The sequence below is a fragment of the Mustela nivalis genome (genome assembly GCF_964662115.1).
Source record: "Mustela nivalis genome assembly, chromosome: 1".
Classification (NCBI taxonomy): Eukaryota; Metazoa; Chordata; class Mammalia; order Carnivora; family Mustelidae; genus Mustela; species Mustela nivalis.
The window spans coordinates 45272583-45295028 of NC_139020.1; the positions used below are offsets into that span (position 1 = coordinate 45272583).

The window sequence follows — 22446 nt, forward strand, 5'->3', positions numbered from 1 at the left end:
CACTCAGCATAATCTCCTCCAGTCCCATCCATATTGATACAAAAGTTGGGTATTCATCCTTTCTGATGGAGGCATAATACTCCATAGATATATGGACCACATATTCATTATCCATTTGTCCGTTGAAGGGCATCATGGTTCTGTCCATAGTTTGACGACTGTGGCCATTGCTGCTATGAACATTGGGGAACAGATGGCCTTTCTTTTCACTGCATTTGTATCTTTGGGGTAAATACCCAGTAGTGCAATTGCAGGGTCATAGGGAAGCTCTATTTTTAATTTCTTGAGGAATCTCCACTCTGTTCTCCAAAGTGGCTGCACCAACTTGCATTCCCACCAACAGTGTAAGAGGGTTCCCCTTTCTCTGCATCCTCTCCAACACTTGTTTACTGTCTTGTTAATTTTGGCCATTCTAACTGGTGTAAGGTGGTATCTCAATGTGGTTTTGATTTGAATCTCCCCGATGGCTAATGATGATGAACATTTTTTTTTTTCATGTGTCTGTTAGCCATTTGTATGTCTTCTTTGGAGAAGTGTCTGTTCATGTCTTCTGCCCATTTTTTCACATGAGTATCCAGTTTTGGGGTATTGAGTTTGAGGAACTCTTTATAGACCGTGGATATCAGCCTTTTCTCTGTAGTGTCATTTGTGAATATCTCCTCCCCTTCCATGAACTGCCTCTTTGTTTTGTGGAATGTTTCCTTTGCTGTGCAGAAGCTTTTGATCTAGGTGAAGTCCCAAAAATTCATTTTTGCTTCTGTTTCCTTTGTCTTTGGAGACATATCTTGAAAGAAGTTGCTGTAGCCGATATCAAAGAGGTTACAGCCTTCTCCACTAGGATTTTGATAGATTCCTGCCTCTTGTTGAGGTATTTTATCCATTTTGAGTCTATCTTTGTGTATGGAGAATGGTCAGGTTTTGTTATTGCATACATAGCTGTCCAATTTTCCCAACACCATTTATTAAAGAGATTGTATCTTTCCCACTGAATATTTTTTCCTGCTTTGTTGAAGATTAGTTGACCATAGAATTGTAGGTCCATATCTGAACTCTCTACTCTGTTTCACTGGTTTTTGTACCATGCTGTCTTGGTGATCACAGCTCTGTAGTAAAGCTTGAAATTAGGCAACATATGCCCCCAGTTTTGTTTCTCTTTTTCAAAAATTCTTTAGCAATTTGGGGGTTTTTATAGTTCTATAAAAAATTTAGGATTGTTTGTTCCAGATCTTTGAAAAATGCTGGTGGAATTTTGATCAGAATGGTATTGAAAGTGTAGATTGCTCTAGGCAGTATAAGGCGTTTTAACAATGTTTATTCTTCTGATCCATGAGAATGGAATGCTTTTCCATCTTTTTGTGTCTTCTTCAATTTCTTTCGTGAGTGTTCTGTAGTTCCTCAAGTACAGACACTTTACCTCTTTGGTTAGGTTTCTTCCCAGGTATCTTATGGTTCTTGGTGCTATAGTAAATGGAATCAATTCTCTAATTTCCCTTTCTGTATTTTCATTGTTAGTGTATAAGAAAGCAACTGATTTCTGTATTTTGATTTTGTATCCTGGCACATTACTGAATTGCTGTATGAGTTCTAGTAGTTTGGGCTGTAGTCTTTAGGGGTTTACATATAAAGTATCATGTCATCTGTGAAGAGAGAGAGCTTGACTTCTTCTTTGCCAATCTGAATACCTTTTATTTCTCTTTGTTGTCTGATTGCTGTTGCTAGGACTTTTAGTACTATGTTGAACAACAGCGGCAAGAGTGGGCATAGAGATGCAGGGAAAAGAGGGGCCACAGGTACTCCAGTGTTCATTCAGCAATTGCCACAATAACCAAACCATGGAAAGAGCCAGAATGCCCTTCAACAGATGAATGGATAAAGAAGATATGGCTCACATATACAACAGAATATTATACCTCCATCAGAAAGGATGAATACTCAACTTTTGTATCAACATTGATGGGTCTGGAGGAGATTATGTTGAGTGAAATAAGTCAAACTGTGAAAATTAATTATATGGTTTCCCTTACTTGTGGAGCATAAGGAATAATATGGAAGGTATTAGTAGAAGGAAAGGAAAAGTGAACTGGGGGAAATTGGAGGGACAGATGAACCATGAAAGACTGTGGACTCTGAGAAACAAATTGAGAGTTCTGGAAAGGAGGGGTGGGGGATGGGTGAGCCTGGTGATGGGTATTAAGGAGGGCACATATTGCATGGAACACTGGGTGTGGTGCATAAACAATGAATCTTGGAACACTGAGAAAATAAAATTAAAAAAAAAAAAAAGAAACATTACCAGTGATAAAGAGAGTCATTGAAAAATTATACAGGGTTCAATTCACCAAGAAAACAAAATAATACTAAATATGTAAGCACTGATCAATGGAGCTTCAAAAAACTGATAGAATGGAAAGGAGATATATACAAATTCACAATTAGAGAATAAGACTATCGTACTCCTTTTTAGTAATTGATAAGACAAGTTGAGGGGACATTAGTAAGAGTAGAAAAAACCTGAGAAATACTATTAACTAACATTATATTTATAGAATATTCCATTAAGCAGCAGCAAAATATACAGTATTTTTATGTGCATACCGAATGTTCACTAAAATACACCATATTCTGGGTAATATTTAAAATTATGAAATTAATGAAAAATATAAAACATAACAGAATTTAACTTGAAATCAGTAAGACAAAGATACCCATTAGTTTTTATATATTTAGCAATTAAAAACCATCCTTCTAGGAGTGCCTGGCTTGCTCTGTTGGTGGTATGCAACTCTTATTCTTGGGGTTGTAACTTCAAGCCCCATGTTGGGTGTAGAGATTACTTAAAAATAAAATCTTTAAAAAAAAAAAAGAAGAGCCTACCAAATATCCATGGATCAAAGCGACAGTAACAAGTGAAGAATAATATATTTTAAATACAATGAAAATGAAAATACAAATATTTAAATGCGTGGAATACAGCTAAAATGGTGCTTATAGAGAAATTTATATCATTAATGTTTATTGAAAAAAGAAAAAGGAGTGATGTGATGAGCACTGGGTGTTATATGCAACTGATGAATAACTAAACTCTACCTCTGAAATCAATGATGTACTATGTGTGGCCAATTCAATTTAAATTAAAAAAGGATTGAATTAATGCTCAATGTTTCTACATTGACACTATTAAATGAACAAATTGAAGCCAAAGCAAACAAAAATAAATTTATAAGTTAAGAGCAGAAATCAATTAAATTGATAGAAAAATAACAGAAAACTCAATCAAATGAAAAACCTTGTTCCCTGAAAAGACCAATAAAATTTATAAGCTTTTAACAAAACTGGTCAAGAAAAGAAAATATTTAAGTCACTGAGTGACTGAAAATGCAAATATCTGTAGAGAAAGAAGGTACATCATTAGAGACATTATAAATGTTTAAAGGACACTAAATACATAGTTTGAATAGTTTTATGTACAAAAATTTTGTCAACTAGGTGAAATAAACAAATTTTCTGAAAACATACAAACTACCAAAGCGTATATAAGAAGAAATCATCTCCTGTGGCACCGGGGTGGCTCAGTGGGTTAAGCCTCTGCCTTCAGCTCAGGTCATGATCCCAGCGTCCTGGGATCAATCCTCATATTAGGGTCCCTGCTCAATGGGAAGCATGCTTCCCCCTCTCCCACTCCCCGTGGTTGTATTCCCTCTCTCACTATGTCTCTGTCAAATAAATAATAAATAAATAAATAAACAAACATCTCCTTAATTTCATTCTTCTGTCTTGTTGTTAGTGTATAGAAATGCAACTGATTTCTGTGCATTGATTTTTATATCCTGTCACTTTACTGAGTTCCTGCATGAATTCTAGCAGATTTGGAGTGGAGCTTTTTTGGGTTTTCCACATAAAGTATCATATCATCTCCAGAGTGAGAGTTTGATTTCTTCTTTGCCGACTTGGATGCCTTTTATTTCTTTTTGTTGTCTGATTGCTGAGGCAATCAGTGTTGAATAACAGTGGAGATAGTGGACAGCCCTACCATGTTCCTGACCCTAGGGGAAAAGCTCTCAGCTTTTCCCCTTTGAGAATTGTATTCTCTGTGGGTTTTTCATAGATGGCTTTAATGATATTGAGGTATGTACCCCCTATCCCTGTACTTTGAAGGGTTTTGATCAGGAAAGGATGCTGTACTTTGTCAAATGCTATTTCAGCATCTATTGAGAGCATCAAATGGTTCTTGTCCTTTCTTTTATTAATGTATTGTATCACATTGATTTATTTGTGGATGTTGAACCAACCTTGCAGCCCAGGAATAAATCCCACTTGGTCGTGGTGAATAATCCTTTTAATGTACTCTTGGATCCTCTTGGCTAGTATTTTGTTGAGAATTTTTATATCCATGTTCATCAGGGATATTTTTGGTGGAGTCTTTATCCTTTTATTTTAATAAATGAATTTCCTAAGAGAAGGAAAAGAGGAAGTGCAGGAGGTATCAGAGGCAGGACTTAAACTCCTTTCTCTAGCGCTTTCACTCTCTTTGTATTAAGCATAAATAGCAGTTCATAAAGCTATGTATACTGCAAATTTTCTTATTGCAAACATGTGGATATATGTATGCATGGACACTGTGCACTTAAAGGCATATGAAAGCTGTCGTAAATATGACTAATAATGAGCAAAATCTCTACCCAGAAAAAGAAAAAAAAAAAAGCTTTTCTGAAAGAAATTGAAGAATACCTAAATAAATGGAAAGATGGGTTGGAAGATTCAATATTGAAAAAAATATCAATTCTCCCTAAATGCATTCACAGATATAATAAAAACCCAGTAAAAATCACAGGAGGTTTTCTTATAGAACTGATAAAGTTGATTCTATTACTCACATGGAAATGCAAAGGATATATAATAATAGTCAAGACAGCCTTGAAAAAGAACAAAGTTAGAGGATTAATAATACCTGATTCTATGACTTCATATAGAACTTCAATATCAAGACAGTGTCATATTGTTGTAAACATAGACAAATAGATCAGTGAAACAGAATAAAGCCCAGAATTAAAAAAAGCATATAGACAGCTGATTTTACAAAGGTGCAAAAGTAATTTGGCAGAGAAAAAGATAGTTTTTTCAACAAATTATGTAGAAACAAATTGGTTATCTATATGCAAAAGAGGAACTTTGATCCAGAGAATACACAAAAAGGATAATAGACATAAATATATAATAAAAGAAATACAACACCAAGAGCACCATCCACAAAATAAAAAAAGATAATTAATTTCATTAAAATACTTGCTATTCAAAAAATATTTCTAAAATAAAATGACAAAAGAGAGTATTTCAGAAAATATGTATAAATTATTTAGCTGATAAATTATGGTTTCATATTCAGATATATGGAGTACTATCAAAACTAAAAAAAAAATCTGATAAATAATCCAATTAAAAATTGGCAAAAGATTTGAATAGACCACTGCAGATGGCATACAGAAGTCAAATTAGGGCACAAAATAATGCTAACCATAATTAAGGAATTTGCATGAAGAAAGTGCAAATTAAAACTACAGTGAACCACCACAAACTACCTATGAAAATAGCTGAAACTGAAAAGACAATCAGCACCAAAAACAGCAATGCACACATTTTGTACTCATAGAAATGCAACAAAATGAGTTAGGAGATAAGGACACAAAATTTGAGGCAGCAGGAAATTTCAGCCAAGCTTTGGTTATGGTAAAAGATACCTCTGGGGGCACTTCAGTGGCTCAGTTAAGCCTCCAACTCTTAATTTCAGCTCAGGTCGTGATGTCAGGGTCTTGGAATGGAGCTCAGGCCAGCTGAGTACAGATTCTCAAATAAATAAATAAAATCTTAAAAAAAAAAATCTACTTCTGCACATCATGCTGCTTAAACACTCAACCATTTTGCAGAATATTCACAGTGACTTCTTTTATCTATGTTATTTTTTCTTCACTTCCTTTCACTAATAACATTTTTTTAAAAGATTTTATTTATTTATTTGACAGGGATCACAAGTAGGCAGAAAGGCAGGCAGAGAGAGAGGGGGAAGCAGGCTCCCCACTGAGCAGAGAGCCTAATGCAAGGCTCCATCCCAGGACCCAGAAATCATGACCCGAGACAAAGGCAGAGGCTTAACCCACTGAGCCACCCAGGCACCGTTCACTGTTAACATTCTAAAGAGTGTTGGAAATCCAGGAAAATGGATTAAAAAATCTATCAAAAAATACATCTCTTTTCCTTGCTTATGTTGGTAGCCATGATGCAACTGGATGTTAATTTTTTTAAAGATATCAAATCATCATAAACAGTTAAATTAACTTTTATTTTTCTAAATAAATGTTCATTAGTAACTTTCTCTGTAATGAACAATAAACAAATCTGAACCAACTTTTAAATCGCTCAATAGTTTTCCATTATATTAGGTTAAAAAAATAAAGCCCCTAACCCATCCTCCAAAGTCCGTTGTGATCCATATACGCTGGCCTCCCAGATCCCAACTGGCTCTTGTCTGCTACTTTCCTAATGTGCCAGCTACATTTACAATGCAGTTCTTCTCCCATGATATGGGCCCTCTGAAAATCTAGGGCCTATAAGGACAAAAGCCTTGTGGATGACACAAATCCAGAGGCAGCAATCACCATGTAAGAAATGAAGACCTTCAGGCCTCACCCAGACCTACTCACACAGAATCTGCATTTTAACAAGCTCTCTCTCTAGGAGATTCACAGGCATTAAACTTTGAGAAGCACTGAGCTAGGGTACCTCTCAACTGTGGTGCCTTATCTTTGTTTCCCTTTGCACTTCCCCTGACCTTTGCCTACTAGGATTTTTCATCAGATTTCAGCTTAGAGTGTGGAGTCAGGTCTAGATCTGGAATGTAAGCTGCAGTTTGCATGAGGACAACTTTCCTTGGGGACAAGTTTCCTTGGCTCCTGAAGGGAACCTAGAACTCTGGCCTCAATAAATCATGTATGATTAGCTCAGACAAGAACATATTCATCAAAGCAATTAGAATAACACCTATTTTATAGTTAAATTGATTTGCATAACATGCCAGAAATGTCGTTTGTGGTGGAAAGTAATGATATAGTGTGCAAATTAAACTGTTACAACTAGAACTGTATACATGACATAATTATGATTTTGCAGGCTGTAATGTCCAGTGGGACATGTGGACTTTTCATACAGATTCTAATCTGCAATGCCCAGAAGAACAGCTTGGTTTTGTCCTAAAGGGAACCATTAGGAATTCTTCACGCCTTCCTCTTCTGGTAAAAGCACACAGTTGTACAACTTGGTGACTCTTGCATTCAAAGCAGATTTATATAAACAACATTTTGCTGTTTTGGTAAATGAAGCCTCCAGAATGAATCGGTGTGCAAAGAATTGCTGCTGGTGCTACTGTCATTCTGGTCCAACTCTTAATTTTTTTCTACTTGAGAAAGCCTAACCCTGAAAGGATTTCCACAATGTCTTAACAGATATTGGTAAGGGATTGATTTATGTAATACTCCTCATTTTTTATAGAAAGCTGAAAATACTGTTACATTTAGAAATAATTTTGATTTGGTTTATAAGATGACCAAATAGCAGGTTGAAAATGGAAAACAACTAGTATTATACTATATTTTAACTACCCAGAAGTTAAATAAAAAGTTGAAATGAAAAAGAAAAGAATACAAATAATGAATAATCTAATAATATTTTGTTATTGTGAGTAAATCTTGGTAAGCAAAATAGCTCTAAGACTGACTGTAATCTTTAATTGTATTTAATTATCTGCCTAGTAAAATGACAATGACTCCGTAGGATGAATTTTGTTACTAAAAGGTCAGACAGCTTAAAAATGGGTTTAAGGATTTAGGTCATAATGTTTCCTATGTAAGAAATCTCTCTGAAGATTCTGTTCAAAATGTTAATTCCATTTAATTAACCACATTCTCTGACTAACTTTTTAAGTTAAAACACTTAGCTGTTCACCTGTGTATCCTTGTACCCTCTCACCCACGTTTGACAATAATTTCATATACATGTACGAGAATGCAGAAAATGTCCCTCCAGTGTCCTTTCTACTTTCTGACTTAATAAAGGACCACAGATTGCACTTGAGAATTTTAAATTATCTCGTAGTTTGGGATTGCATGGAAGAAAACCAATTCCAAATAAATATATATTTACCAATTGCAATTATTGGCATAGGTCATTTATATTGCTAGGAGTAGCTTTCAGGCTTTAGCTCAATTTTATTCTGCTAAAACCTAGTGGAGAGGAAAGGGCTCTCAAATGAAATGAGAGTAGTTAGAGAAACTCAGTTCTAACTACAGTAACCACAAAATAAAGTGACTTTTAAATGTGGAGTGTGCTTTCAGCAATGTTGATATATTTATGACCAATACAAAGTTTCTAGGCTCATATTAAAATGAAAAACTCTATTTCATACACATTTTCCATAGAAAAATAAAGTTGGAATTTGGAATGAAAGAAAAAGAAATTGTGCCCACTACTGAAATGAAAACCACAGTTAAGACAAATATTTACCTGGAGTGTCTGAGCTTTTCCCCCAGTTTCATCTTCAGCCTTTCTCTGATACTTCCTCTTTCTCTCTCTTCATGTCTTGGCCTTTCCTATCCCTTATCCACCTACAAAAACACCATGGATACTCAGTGGACAGCAGCTGATTGCCATCTCCACCCCACATTCCTCAGCACACCGTATTTCGTTCTCCTCACTGTTGTGCCCCATGTTTCCCATTCTCCTCTCTGCTCTCTGACCTCAACTCCATCAGAAAATGGACATTGCTCTCACACAAGTCACCAGGAATCTATTAATTCCCACACTTAATGATCATTGCTCTCTCCTATTTCACTAGAGCATTTATTTCACTTTTGGCACTGTACTTCACTTTGTCCTGGTTGAGGTTTTTTTCTCCCTTTAATTCTGCAACACTCAGCTTTCCAATTCCTTCATGCATCTCTGGCCACTCTGCTCAGTGTTCTTTTCCGTTTTTTTTATTTTTTTATTTTTCTCACTTTTTAAGCCAGAGCTCTTGGTTGTCAAAGGAAATGAGTTAATTGAAAGGAAATTGGCTTTCATGTCAAAATGTTAGGGGACTGGAGAAACCCACTGGAAAAATGGGCAGGAACACAATGCAAGAAAGTCTGCGAAACAGCCAAAATCTGTCCTAGTCTATCTAGCTTGCTAAGAGCTGCTGTGCTTGCTACTAGATGCAGATGCAACAGCTTCCTTTGATATGCCTACACCATTGAGGTGTAGGATACATTTTCTAGGGTCATGATATTGTTTCCTTGGTTGACTTCGCAATCCAAATTCTCCTTTTCCCCCCTGGCCGTTTGTCCCCTTCTCTCCATTTACCAAATCCAGCATATGTGACTTTTATGGGCAAACCTACAGCAAGTCCTCTATGATGGAAAAGTCAGTTTATAGAACTTTTGGCTTCTGGACTTAATGACAGCTTCTGTTTGCCACCAAGAGTCATATGGTAGAATAGATGATCAAATGTTAGCCAATGCATACATGATGTATATCCATTTTGTAATCTCTTTAACTTCCACAAGTTTCTTTCTCCTCCTTCTCTTTTACCTTATACACTTTAATGGATAGGTCATACAAAACTATGCCTTTAGTCACTCTAATGACTCCCCAGTCATCATTTCTATTAAGCACCTATAGAACTATTCTGCTGAGTGCATTTCACCTGGGTGTTTTCAGAATGCTCCTTGAAAAAACTGCCTGCCACACCTGAGTCCTCAATCTCAATGCTTGATGACCATCTACCAAGCACCAAGTGTCTTCTTTTTTCTACACCGACCAACTCCCTTCAAATTTATTATGTCACTGAGTTTTATTGACTGCACATTCTGATATACTTTGAGCTACCTCTTTGTCCCCTCTTTATTCCCAGTGTCATATTGCACACAGACCAAGAACTGCACATGCTGTTCAAGCAGCCCGGGAGCTTTTATAAAATGCACATCATTCCAACCAATTCATGAGCTCTGAATCAATTTGTATAGTAATATCTCAAAACCTATATTTTGTACAAAAACTGTCCTAGCCAATTTTCTTGTATAATTTGGTTTGGGAATTGCTGGACAATAATATTGGCTTCCTGTTTAGTGTTTTTCCTCTAGTTTCCCCTCCCTTCAGCCTAATTTTCTACAACCAAATATTTAATTTAATAAACATCTGAGGATGACACTTCCTTTCTTAGAAGCTTTCAGTCCCAGCCTATTGTTTGAAGGACACAGCTGAAGATGTTTCACAGGGAACTGATCACTTGATGATCCAGGCCTTTCTAACATTTTTACTTTTCATGCTGCATTAATGTCCTATACACAGAACTTGCTCATGTTAAGAATGTTTTTCTTATCTTCTAAATCTGTTTATCTTGTACATAGTTTGAACTTAAGTAGTTATATTTTTGCAATATAAAAATTCCCCCCAATAGTTGCCATATTAGAGGAAATAAAATTGAAGTGCCTTCAAGCTAGTGTATGGTTTTATTTCAATTACTCTCACCGAACTGTCTTTTATAAATCATTAATGAATATTCTTTTTCATTTACACATTTAATTTCAGAGACCATCTATTAAGAATATGGAAACTAAAAATGCAACAGAGCTAGAAGAGTTTGTTCTCACAGGATTCACATATCAACCAGAGTGGCAGATTCCCTTGTTCCTGGTGTTCTTGGTTATATATCTCATCACCATTTTGGGGAACCTTGGGCTGATTGCTGTCATCCGCAATGACCCTCACCTTCACATCCCCATGTACTTATTTCTTGGGAGTCTGGCATTTGTGGATGCTTGGATATCATCCACAGTATCCTCCAAGATGCTGGTTAACTTCTTTGCCAAGAGCAAGATGATCTCTCTCGCTGAGTGCATGGTACAATTTTTTTCCTTTACAACTGGTGCAACCACAGAATGCTTTCTGCTGGCAACAATGGCGTATGATCGCTATGTGGCTATATGCAAACCTTTACTCTATCCAGTAATTATGACTTACAGACTATCCATGCAACTGTTGGTTTCATCATTTGTAGGTGGCCTTCTTCATGCCTTAATTCATATAGGCTTTTTATTCAGATTAACCTTCTGTAATACTAACATAATACATCACTTTTACTGTGACATCATGCCATTATTTAAAATTTCTTGTACTGATCCTTCTATTAATATTCTCATAGTATTTATTTTTTCTGGATCAATTCAGATGGTCACCATTCTGATTGTTCTTATATCTTACACATTAGTTCTCTTTACAATCTTAAAAAAGAAGTCTCTACAAGGCATAAGGAAAGCCTTTTCCACCTGTGGAGCCCATCTCTTATCTGTCTCTCTGTACTATGGCCCGCTTCTCTTCATGTATGTGCGTCCTGGATCTGCGCAGTCAAATGATCAAGATATGATGGATTCTCTATTTTACACTGTCATAATTCCTTTCATAAATCCAATGATCTATAGCCTGAGAAATAAGAAAGTCATAGATTCAATGAGAAAAATGTTGAAGCGAAATGCTTAGATTTCATACAAATATCTCTTCTCCTTTCATTAAAATGACAAATTTATGCCGACTAATGTTGGTATGATTTTTTTTTTTTTGCAGTTATAATTACCTTAGTCTTTCAATGACTAGGAGGGTCAATCTAATAATCTCCTTAAAATATTTGTGTGTATTTTTCAAATCCCACAAGAAATTTTATTATATATTTTTTATTTTTTTGAAGATTTTATTTATTCATTTGACAGAGAGAGAGAGAAAGAGACAGCAAGAGAGGGAACACAAGTAGGTAAAGTGGGAGAGGGAGAAGTAGGCTTCCCGCTGAGCAGGGACCCCCCCCCCACCCAATGTGGGGATCAATCCCATGACCTACAGATCATGACCTGAGCTGAAGGCAGAAGCTTAATGACTGAGACACCCAAGCACCCACACAAGGAATTTTAATCAAGTCTTCATATCATACTTAAATAAAACAGAAAACAAATATGAAAACATTTCACAGGATTGTCTGTTCCTTGGTGTGATTTTATAAATCCATTAAGTACTAAAACAGTATAGAGGCTTTGAACAGAACTGGATTGTGATGTCTTTGATACTTATGCAGCTATATAGCCAAGACCCATGTTACATTTAACTGGATAATAGAGGCAGATTTGTGTTTGAATGAACAGAGGTAAATCCTAGGAATTCTGTTAGCCATCAAGAGGTTTTCTTTCTTTCTTTTATTTGGAGCATAGTGAATTTTATCTCTCATGTGACTTCAACTCTGATATCATGGAGAGAAATAAAAAGAAAAGAGAGCAATGACAAGGGTTTAAGGCAATGAAGAAAGGGTCAAGCTTTAAGAGATACTTTTAGGCTAGTGTGCTTCTTAGAAGAAGGCAGGGGCAAGTTGCCTCTCCCTGTCTATGATGTCTACTATAGGCCCTTTCTAGCTGTGTTTGTATGTTGTTAGGCAATCTGGAAAACTTCATTAATAAATAAAGCTAACACATTCACCCAGGGCTTAAGTTGGCATGGACATAGACTTGGATGGAAGTGTTCTCAATATTCCTAGAATATAAAAAAAATTAAGCTAGAAAGATTAAGAAAATCAATTATATGTAGTTTTTTGGAATATGTTATTGACAATAAGGGGCTTTAAATGCATGTTACCAAAGTCCAAATAATCTTAAGGTGATATAATGTCAAAGTGGGTATCTGAGAGATATGAATATTTATACAAATTATGATATTTTTGCCTCCAGGTGCATAAATGTTCATTTTTATCATACTCTATTTGCAAAGTATAATGAGTGATCCATCTTCAATCCACTCCTACCTTTTGTCTCTCACCACTCACTCACACAGTCCTGCTGATACCATTGAGGCTGTCATCCCCATAACTACCCACTTCTGTGATTTGCAAAACTCTAATTACTTATCCCTTCTTTCTTACTGATAACTCTCTTACTTCCCCAAATCTGTAAACATAACTGATATCAATGATACTATTTTTAATAACATTTACTACATTGTCTTTGCTACTAGGTTATGTAGTACAATATATGGTATATTTATGTAGAGCTAGCTATCTGTTTTCTATCTATCATCTATATAACTATCTAGATACAAATATGCATATATTAGTTGGCTCATGTGTAAGTCTAGAATATTCGATATAGATCTACACTTATATCTATATTCACATATCTATCAGTATCTTCTTCATCCTGCCTTTGTTCACTCTGCCATTACTTGAGGTTTTATTTTTAAATAAACTTTGGCTTAACACTGAAGTGCTTTTCCTCCAATTCACCCAAGACCGTGTTTTATACCCTTATAAAGTTATTGAAATCCATCTAGAAACACCTCATTCTCTCAGGTTCATGTGGGTCTCTCCACAGAAAATAAAATCCTCCATGACACCCTAAAACTACTCATGTTTATTTGCAATGGAAGTGATGTTTTTTCTTTAAGGTCTAGCAACATAAGTGTTATAGCTTCCTTGATACATTTCCAGATTACCACAAAGAGGATAGGAATTCATAATCATTTGAAGCATATTAGTTTACTTATTCTTCTTAGATCACACCTGGCGTTGTATAGTACTTATTTTTGGTTTACACACTCTTTTAGAATATAACTTAGAAGTCCTAGTACTAATTTTAAAAATGTAACAGCATGAACACATAAAACGCAATAGAATGTGTCACTCTTTTTCAGCAAGTTAATGAGCCCAGGGAAATTACTGGGGATAGCTGCTGTAGGCCAGCTTTTTTCCTGTTTCTTTCATGACTATCTTGAGCATCATAAACATAAAATGAATTCTTCTTCTTATCACTAGAATCAGTTTCTTGTATGGAGTATGAGACAGTATCAAGGAGAAGCCCTTTCATTAGAGGTTTGTTTAAAGATATAACACATATAACTATTTAATAAAAACATCATTATTGAAAAAAGAAAGGTGAGGTGCCTGGATTGCTCAGTTCCTTAAGCATCTTCCCTTATCTCAGGTCATTATCCCAGAATCTAGAGATCAAGCCCAGCTCAGCTCAGGCTTTCCACTCAGTGGGATGCCTCCTTCTCCCTCTACATCTCCTCCACCTCCCCCCTGCCCCTGCTCCTGTGTGCTATATCTCACAAATAAATAAAATCCGGGGACTCTGGGGATCATGACATTTAATGACTGAACCACCAAGGCACCCCTCACATGTGGAATTTAAGAAACAAAACAAATGAACAAAACAAACAAACAAAAAGAGACAAACAAACATAAAAAGGAGACTTAAATATAGAGAACACTCTGGCAGGTGGGAGGTGAGTGAGGGGATGGGTGAAACAGATAAATGAGATGAAGAATATACTTATCTTTATGAGCACTGAGAAATGTATAGCATTGTAGAATCATGGTATTTTGCATCTGAAAATAATATAGTACTCTATGTTAATTATCTTGAATAAAAGTTTTAAAATAACTCATATTTATTATTTCTTTAACTGTAAATAATGTAGTATATAAACACTTTTCTCATCACTTTATGATACTTTCTACCATTCAGAAGACTGCTAACAAAATTATCTTAGACTGTATTCAAAGAAAAAACATAATTAGGTTAAAACAATTCAATCAATGGTAGAACATTATTTCTCAATGTCTTCATTGTAGAGCAGCTATGGCAAAATATTAGTGAGTATGTATATTCATCATGTCAAAATCTCTCTGGTATAGACATTCATATTATTCTTTTATAATGGTGATTCTTAAACTATAGTGGGCATCAAGATCATTTGGAGAACATGTATATTGATAGGCTCCATCATTAGTGTGTTTGATTTGGCAATGTTAATGCTGTTAGTTTAAAACCATACTTAGGAACCATTGTTTTAAAATAATCAGTGAAGCAAAATTTTTATAATAACAAAATATTAGAGACCAGTCAAAATGGAGTTTCTACACATCCCCTATCTCCTACTTAACCACAATATGTGAATATTCTAAAGGTTTCTACCCTTTGGTTTGCAATTTCCTCCCTGCTATGGGAGGGTGAGTCTAACTTTCAGTGGGGCTTTTGTTTTAAAGGACAAAAGATTGTGGACCTTTTAATAACTTTCTCTTGGAAACCATGATTGAAAGTGATGATAGCTGGGGTGCCTGGATGGCTCAGTGGGTTAAAGCTTTTGCCTTTGACTTGGGTCATGATCCCAGGGTCCTGGGATCGAATTCCGCATTGAGCCCTGGATTGGGTTCTCTTCTCTGAAGGGACTCTGCTTCCTCCTCTCTCTATGCCTGCCTCTCTGCTTACTTGTGATCTCTGTCTGTCAAATGAATAAATAAAATCTTAAAAAAAAAAAAAAAAGGAAGTGATGATTGCCAATGAAAACCCCACTGCCTTGTTTGGGTAAGGTTAATAGATGAGACCTTAGTTCATTAAAAAAGTGAGTTTTTTTTAATGTGTCAAATTTATTTTTTAAATTATGTTCAGTTAAAAAATGAATTTTTAAGTAGAATGAACTTTTGGATCCTCATTTTCAATGAAATTTCATATATAACATGTTCCAGTGGCACCTGTGTGGCTCAGTCTGTTAAGCATCTGCCTTTGGCTTAGGTCATGATCTCAGGGTCTGGGGGCACAGCTCTGTATCAGACTTCCTGCTCAGTGGGGAGTCTGCTTCTCCTTCCAGGTACAGGGATCACTATTGTGTGTCCTGATGACAGCATTCCTCACTTTGGCTCCAAGACCTCTAGACAACCAGAGGATAAAATCAAGTGTACATGAAGCAAAAATTATGCTGGTGGCCAAAAAAATAATAATAAAAAAAATGCTAGTGTATTCCTAGCAGTAACAGTGAGTGGGTCTCACTGAACCAGTATGGTGCACTGGATGCTGACTCAGAAAACATACAGCCTTCTGGAAATACTCTAATGCTATAAGGTATCACATGTATTTCTGCTATAAATGAGTCTCCAAAAAGGCTCTTTCACCATTCTACCAAACAAAAAGCTTCAGAATTATGGGGAATGGATAAGACCAATGAATTTTATGGTCCTAGGCCCTTTGCTGCATTCTTTTTTTTTTTTTTAATTTTTATTTATTTGACAGAGAGAGAGAGAGAGAGAGAGAGAGAGAGCATAAGTAGGCAGAGAGAGAGAGAGGGAAGTAGACTCCCTGCTGAGCAGAAAGCCCGATGCGGGGCTCAATCCCAAGACCCTGAGATCATGACCTGAACCAAAGGCAGAGGCTTAACCCACTGAGCCACCCAGGCGCCCCCCTTTGCTGCATTCTTTGGCTGTGATGTAAATTCGTTGGTCAGAAGATATGTTGCATGTAATCCTATGACCTTGGATAGTCAATAAGGAATTCTGTTAAGTTCAAGATGATGCTTTTGGCCAATGGTTTATTGATCTCATTGATTCTTTCAAAAAACTGGCTTCTAGGTTCGTCAATGCATTCTACTGTATCTCTAGTTTCTACCTCATTGATCTCGGCTCTAATCTTATTTCCCTTCTTGTATGTAGGGTTGTTGATTCAACAGTTCTTTAAGGTATAAATACAGCTGGTGTATTTTGTATTTTTCAAATTTTTTGAGGGAGGTTTGGATGGCTATGTATTTTCCCCTTAGGTCCACCTTTGCTGTATCCCATAGGTTTTGGACCAAAGTGTCTTCATTCTCATTAGTTTCCATGAATTGTTTAAGTTCTTCTTTGATTTTCTGGTTGATCCATGCATTCTTAAGCAAGGTGGTCTTTAGCTTCCAGGTGTTTGAATTTCTTCCAAACTTTTTATTGTGGTTGAGTTCCAGTTTCAAAGCATTGTGATCTGAGAATATGCAGGGAATAATCTCAATCCTTTGGTATAGGTTGAGACCTGATTTGTGACCCAGTATGTGGTCTATTCTGGAGAAAGCTCCATGTATACTTGATAAGAATGAGTATTCTGCTGTTTTAGGGTGGAATGTTTTGAATATATCTATGAGATCCGTTTGGTCCAAAGTGTCATTCAATGCTCTTGTTTCTTTATTGATTTTCTGCTTAGAGGATCTGTCTATTCCTGAGAGGGATGTGTTAAGATCCCCTACTATGAATGTATTCATATCAATATGACTCTTTATCTTGATTAACAGTTGTCTTATGTAGTTGGCTGCTCCCATATTGGTCAATCTAATCCAAAAGAAAATAAAGAAGACCCAAATTAATAAAATTATGAATGAAAAGGGAGAGATCACAACTAACACCAAGGAAACAATCATCAGAAATTATTATTCAACAGCTATATGCCAATAAGTTAAGTAACCTAGATGAAATTGATGCCTTCCTGGAAAACTATAAACTTCCAAAATTAAGTCAGGAAGAAATTGACAATGTGAATAGAATGATATCTAGTAACAAGATTGAAGCAATGATCAAAAACCTCCCCCCAAAAAAGAACCTGGAACCTGATGGATTCCTGGGGGAATTCTACCAAACTTCCAAAGAAGAAATAACACACCTATTCTTCTGAAGCTGTTTCAAAAAATTGAAGCAGAAGGAAAACTTCCAGACTCTTTTTATGAAGCCAGCATTACCTTGATCCCCAAACCAGGCAAAGACCCCAACAAAAAGGAGAATTTCAGACCAATATCCCTGATGAAGATGGATGCTAAGATTCTCAACAAGATCCTAGCAAATAGGATCCAACAGCACATTAAAAAGATTATCCACCATGAGTAGGTGGGATTCATCCTGGGTTGAAAGGGTGGTTCAACATTTGCAAATCAATAAATGTGATAGAACAAATCTAAAAGAGAAGAGAAAAGAACCGAATGGTTCTCTCAATTGATGCAGAAAAAGCATTTGACAAAATCCAGCATCCGTTCCTGATTAAAATGCTTCAAAGTATAGGGATAGAGGGAAAATTCCTGAGCTTCATAATATCTATCCATGAAAAACCCACAGCAAATATCATTCTCAATGGGAAGAAGCTCAAAGCCTTCCTGTTGAGAATAGGAACATGACAAGGATGCTCACTCTCACCACTCTTGTTCAACATAGTATTAGAAGTCCTAGCAAAGCAATCAGACAACAAAGAGAAATAAAAAGTATTCAAATTGGCAATGAAGAAGTCAAACTCTCCCTCTTTGCAGATGACATAATACTTTATATGGAAAACCAAAAAGACTCCATTCCCAAACTATGAGAACTCATACAGCAATTCAGTAATGTGGCAGGATACAAAATCAAAATACAGAAATCAGTTGTTTTCTTATACACTAACAATGAAAATACAGAAGGGAAATTAGAGAATCAATTCCATTTACTACAGCACCAAGAATCATAAGATGCCTGGGATAAACTAACCAAAGATGTAAAGGATCTGTACTCAAGGAACTATAGAACACTCATGAAAGAAATTGAAGAAGACACAAAGATGGAAGACCATTCCATGCTCATGGTTCAGAAGAATAAACATTGTTAAAATGTCTATACTGCCTAGAACAATCTATACTTTCAATGCCATTCAGATCAAAATTCTGCTGGCATTTTTCAAAGAGCTAGAGCACACAATGCTAAAATTAATACAGAATCAGAAGAGACCCCACATTGCTAAGGATGTGATGAAAAAGAAAAACAAATCTGGCAGCATCACGTTGCCTAATTTCAAGCTTTACCACAAAGTTGTGATCACGAAGATGGCATGATACTGGGAAAAAAACAAACACATAGACCAGTGGAACAAAGAAGAGAGCCCGGATATGGACCCTCAACTCTATGGTCAAATATCTTCGACAAAGCAGGAAAAAATATATAGTGGAAAAAAGACGGTCTCTTCAATAAATGGTGCTGGGAAAATTGGATAGCTATGTGTAGAAGAATGAAACTCGACCATTCTCTTATACCATACACAAAGATAAACTTGAAATGAATAAAAGGCCTCAACGTGAGACAGGAATCCATCAGAATCATAGAGGAGAAGATGGGCAGTAACCTCTTCGATATCAGCCACAGCAACTTTTTTTTAAAAATTTCTTTTTAGTGTAACAGTATTCATTGTTTTTGCACCACACCTAGTACTCCATGCAATATGTGCCCTCCTCAATACACATCATCTGGCTCCCCCAACCTCCCAGCCCCCACCCCTTCAAAACCCTCAGGTTGTTTTACAGAGTCCATAGTTTCTCATGATTTACCTTCCCTTCCAATTTCCCTCAACTCCCTTCTCCTCTCCATCTCCCCATGTCCTCCATGTTATTTGTTATGCTCCACAAATAGTAAAGCCATATTATAATTGACTTTGTCTGCTTGACTTATTTCACTCAGCATAATCTCTTCCAGTCCCGTCCATGTTGCTACAAAAATTGGGTATTCATCCTTTCTGATGGAGGCATAATACTCCATAGTGTGTATGGACCACATCTTCCTTATCCATTTGTCTGTTGAAGGGCATCTTGGTTCTTTCCACAGTTTGGCAACCATGGCCATTGCTGCTATAAACATTGGGGTACAGATGGCCCTTCTTTTCACTACATCTGTATCTTTAGGTTAAACCCAGTAGTGCAATTGCAGGGTCATAGGAAAGCTCTATTTTTAATTTCTTGAGGTATCTCCACACTGTTCTCCAAAGAGCAACTTCTTTCAAGATATGTCTTTAAAGACAAAGGAAACAAAAGCAAAAATGAACTTTTGGGATTTCATCAAGATCAAAAGCTTCTGCACAGCAAAGGAAACATTCAACAAAACAAAGAGGCAACCCATGGAAAGGGGGAAAATATTTACAAATGACACTACAGACAAAGGGCTGATATCCAACCAAGATCTATAAAGAACTCAAACTCAAAAGACACAAAACAGATAGTCATGTCAAAAAAATGGGCAGAAGACATGAACAGACACTTCTCCAAAGAAGACATATACAAATGGCTAACAGACACATGAAAAAATGTTCATCATCACTGGCCATCATCAAAACTACATAGAGATACCACCTTACACCAGTTAAAATGGTGAAAATTAACAAGACAGTAAACAAGTGTTGGAGAGGATGTGGAAAGGGGGAGCCCTCTTACACTGTTGGTTGGGAATGCAAGTTGGTGCAGCCACTTTGGAAAACAGTGTGGAGATTCCTTAAGAAATTAAAAATAGAGATTCCGTATGACTCTGCAATTGCATTACTGGGTATTTAACCCAAAGATACAGATGTAGTAAAAAGAAGGGTCATCTGTACCCCAAAGTTCATAAAGGCAATGGCTACGGTCACCAAATGGGGGAAAAAACCACCATGCCCTTCAACGGATGAATGGATAAGGAAGATGTGGTCCATATATCTATGGAGTATTATGCCTCCATCAGAAAGGATGAATACCCAACTTTTGTTATCAACATGGATGGGACCAGAAGAAATTATGCTGAGTGAAATAAGTCAAGCAGAGAGAGTCAATTATATGGTTTCACTTCTTTGTGGAGTAAGGAATAACACAGAGGACATGGGGAGTTGGAGAGGAGAAGGGAGTTGGGGGAAATTGGAGGGGGAGATAAATAATTGAGACTGTGGACTCAGAGAAAAAGTTTGAGGGTATTGGAGAGGTAGGGGGTGGGAGTTTGGGTGAACCTGGTGGTGGGTATTATGGAGGGCACGTATTGCATGGAGCACTGGGTGTGGTGCATAAATAATGAATTCTGGAACACTGAAAAGAAATTAAATATAAATAAAAAATTTTTTAAAAGCTGATGCTTTTGGTAGAATAAATGAATTCACATAGGGTAAATCTGTATATAGAATAGATATCTTTTCCAGTAAAAGATAAAAACCACTTCCCTTTTATGATGGCAACTTTCTAATGTAATCAACCTTCCACCAGGTAGCTAGCTGATGATTCTAATAGATACTAATATTTAAAAGACTCAGTATTATCTCAGTTCCTGGATGACTGAGCACTCAGCAATGGCTGTAGCCAAAGTGGCCTAGGTAAATGAAGTCCATGATATGAACACATGCATGGCTTCCTTCCCTGACACTGGATCATTTTGTTCATGAATTCACTGGATGATGACAGAAATGTCTAAAGAAAGATGATGATTGTCCAAAAGTAGGTCTTTCCATCTACTTGATTTTTTAAATCCTTCTCTGCTGAGGTCACACTTTGATGATAGTTTTTATGAGACACAAATATCTTCATGATTTTTGGAGAGATGTGTTTTCATACCTCTTCCACAAATTTCCTTGTCTTCAATTTCCTAGTAAAATTCCTTCAAAGTCTCTGATCACCCAGTAAATCTTTAGTCATAGCTCATGGATTGGTATATAATCACACATCAGGCCATTTCTCTTTCCAGGGTGAGCAACCAGGTTCCTTGCTCCAAGTTCTGCCACCTGGAAGATTTCCATTCACCTCTGTTGTACAGGAAAATCACAGAGAGGATTTGTAGTATTGTAGCTGTCTACTTTTGGATGATGTCTACATTTTGTGCAGAAACATCTATTCACCAGGACTCCATTTTCCCTTCTGTCAATTGATCATAAAAAATTCCCCATGAGACCATAGGATCAGACTAGGAGAGAGAGGCCCGTGTAGCAGGCATAAGGGCCATGAGCATTTAGGTCACTTGTTCATGCAACTGCTTGTGCCTTCAGGGCCTGCTCTGACTTCTACATGCATATAACTGCTTCTTTCATTTCACAGTGGAGAGTTCCTGTGAATGTCTAACTTAATGTCCTGGTGGATCAAATGACATCCAGCTTGTAAGGGCAGCTTTGGTTGCATGTTCACTTAGTGGCCTATGGTTAATGAGTCAGTCCTACCTAAGAGCCTGTCGCTGACCAATGGGTGTTTCTTAACGTTAGAGTAGTTATCCACAGAGGATGGCAGGGCTTCGCTCCAAAATTCTAACAGTCTGCATTGAGGATCTCCTATGAGGCCTATCAAAGGCTTTGAAGCCTCCCTACTGGATCTGCCACTTCAAGCACCATTGCCTCTGCTGAATCACATGGCCAAATTTGTGAAGCGCCATGGACAGCAACCTATATTTGTTACAAAGCCTTTTCCTGTTCTGAGCCTATCTCAAAACTACTAGTTTATCTGTTCCCTTGGCAAATGGTCTGGTATAATACACCCAAATGAGGATGATGCTGTGTCCAGATCCACAGGAACTCACTAGGTGTTGTGACTCTTTTTCAGTTGCAGGAAGGGCCAGATGCAGCAACTTACCCTTCACCTCAAAAGGGAAATGTCCACGGGCCCTATATCTCTGCCCCCACTAGGAATTTCACTCAAGAGTAAGGGCTTTTAATTTTTTTTTTTTTTAAGTAGACACCACACGCAATGGGGGGTTGGAACTCACAACCCTCAAATCAAGAATTGCATGCTCTATGCAGTGACCCAGCCACGTACTCTGGATTTTGTTGGGTTTATTTTTCCCCCTCTGTCATGCACATTTCTTACCAGGAAGCACTG

At 36.8% G+C, this 22446-nt stretch overlaps 1 protein-coding gene across 1 annotated transcript; it reads left to right on the plus strand.

Annotated features, from left to right (window-relative positions):
- The first annotated feature begins 7359 nt into the window (after positions 1 to 7359).
- LOC309846390 (olfactory receptor 5H2-like) lies at positions 7360 to 11611 on the plus strand. Its single transcript, XM_082695293.1, has 2 exons — positions 7360 to 7499; positions 10612 to 11611. The coding sequence occupies exon 2, from the start codon at positions 10630 to 10632 to the stop codon at positions 11557 to 11559; it is 930 nt and encodes a 309-aa protein (XP_082551419.1). The 5' UTR covers positions 7360 to 7499; positions 10612 to 10629; the 3' UTR covers positions 11560 to 11611.
- The last annotated feature ends 10835 nt before the right edge of the window (positions 11612 to 22446 follow it).

Excerpts from the sequence above, each read along its gene's own strand:
- LOC309846390 (XM_082695293.1), top strand. The coding sequence starts at position 10,630 with ATGGAAACTAAAAATGCAACAGAGCTAGAAGAGTTTGTTCTCACAGGA.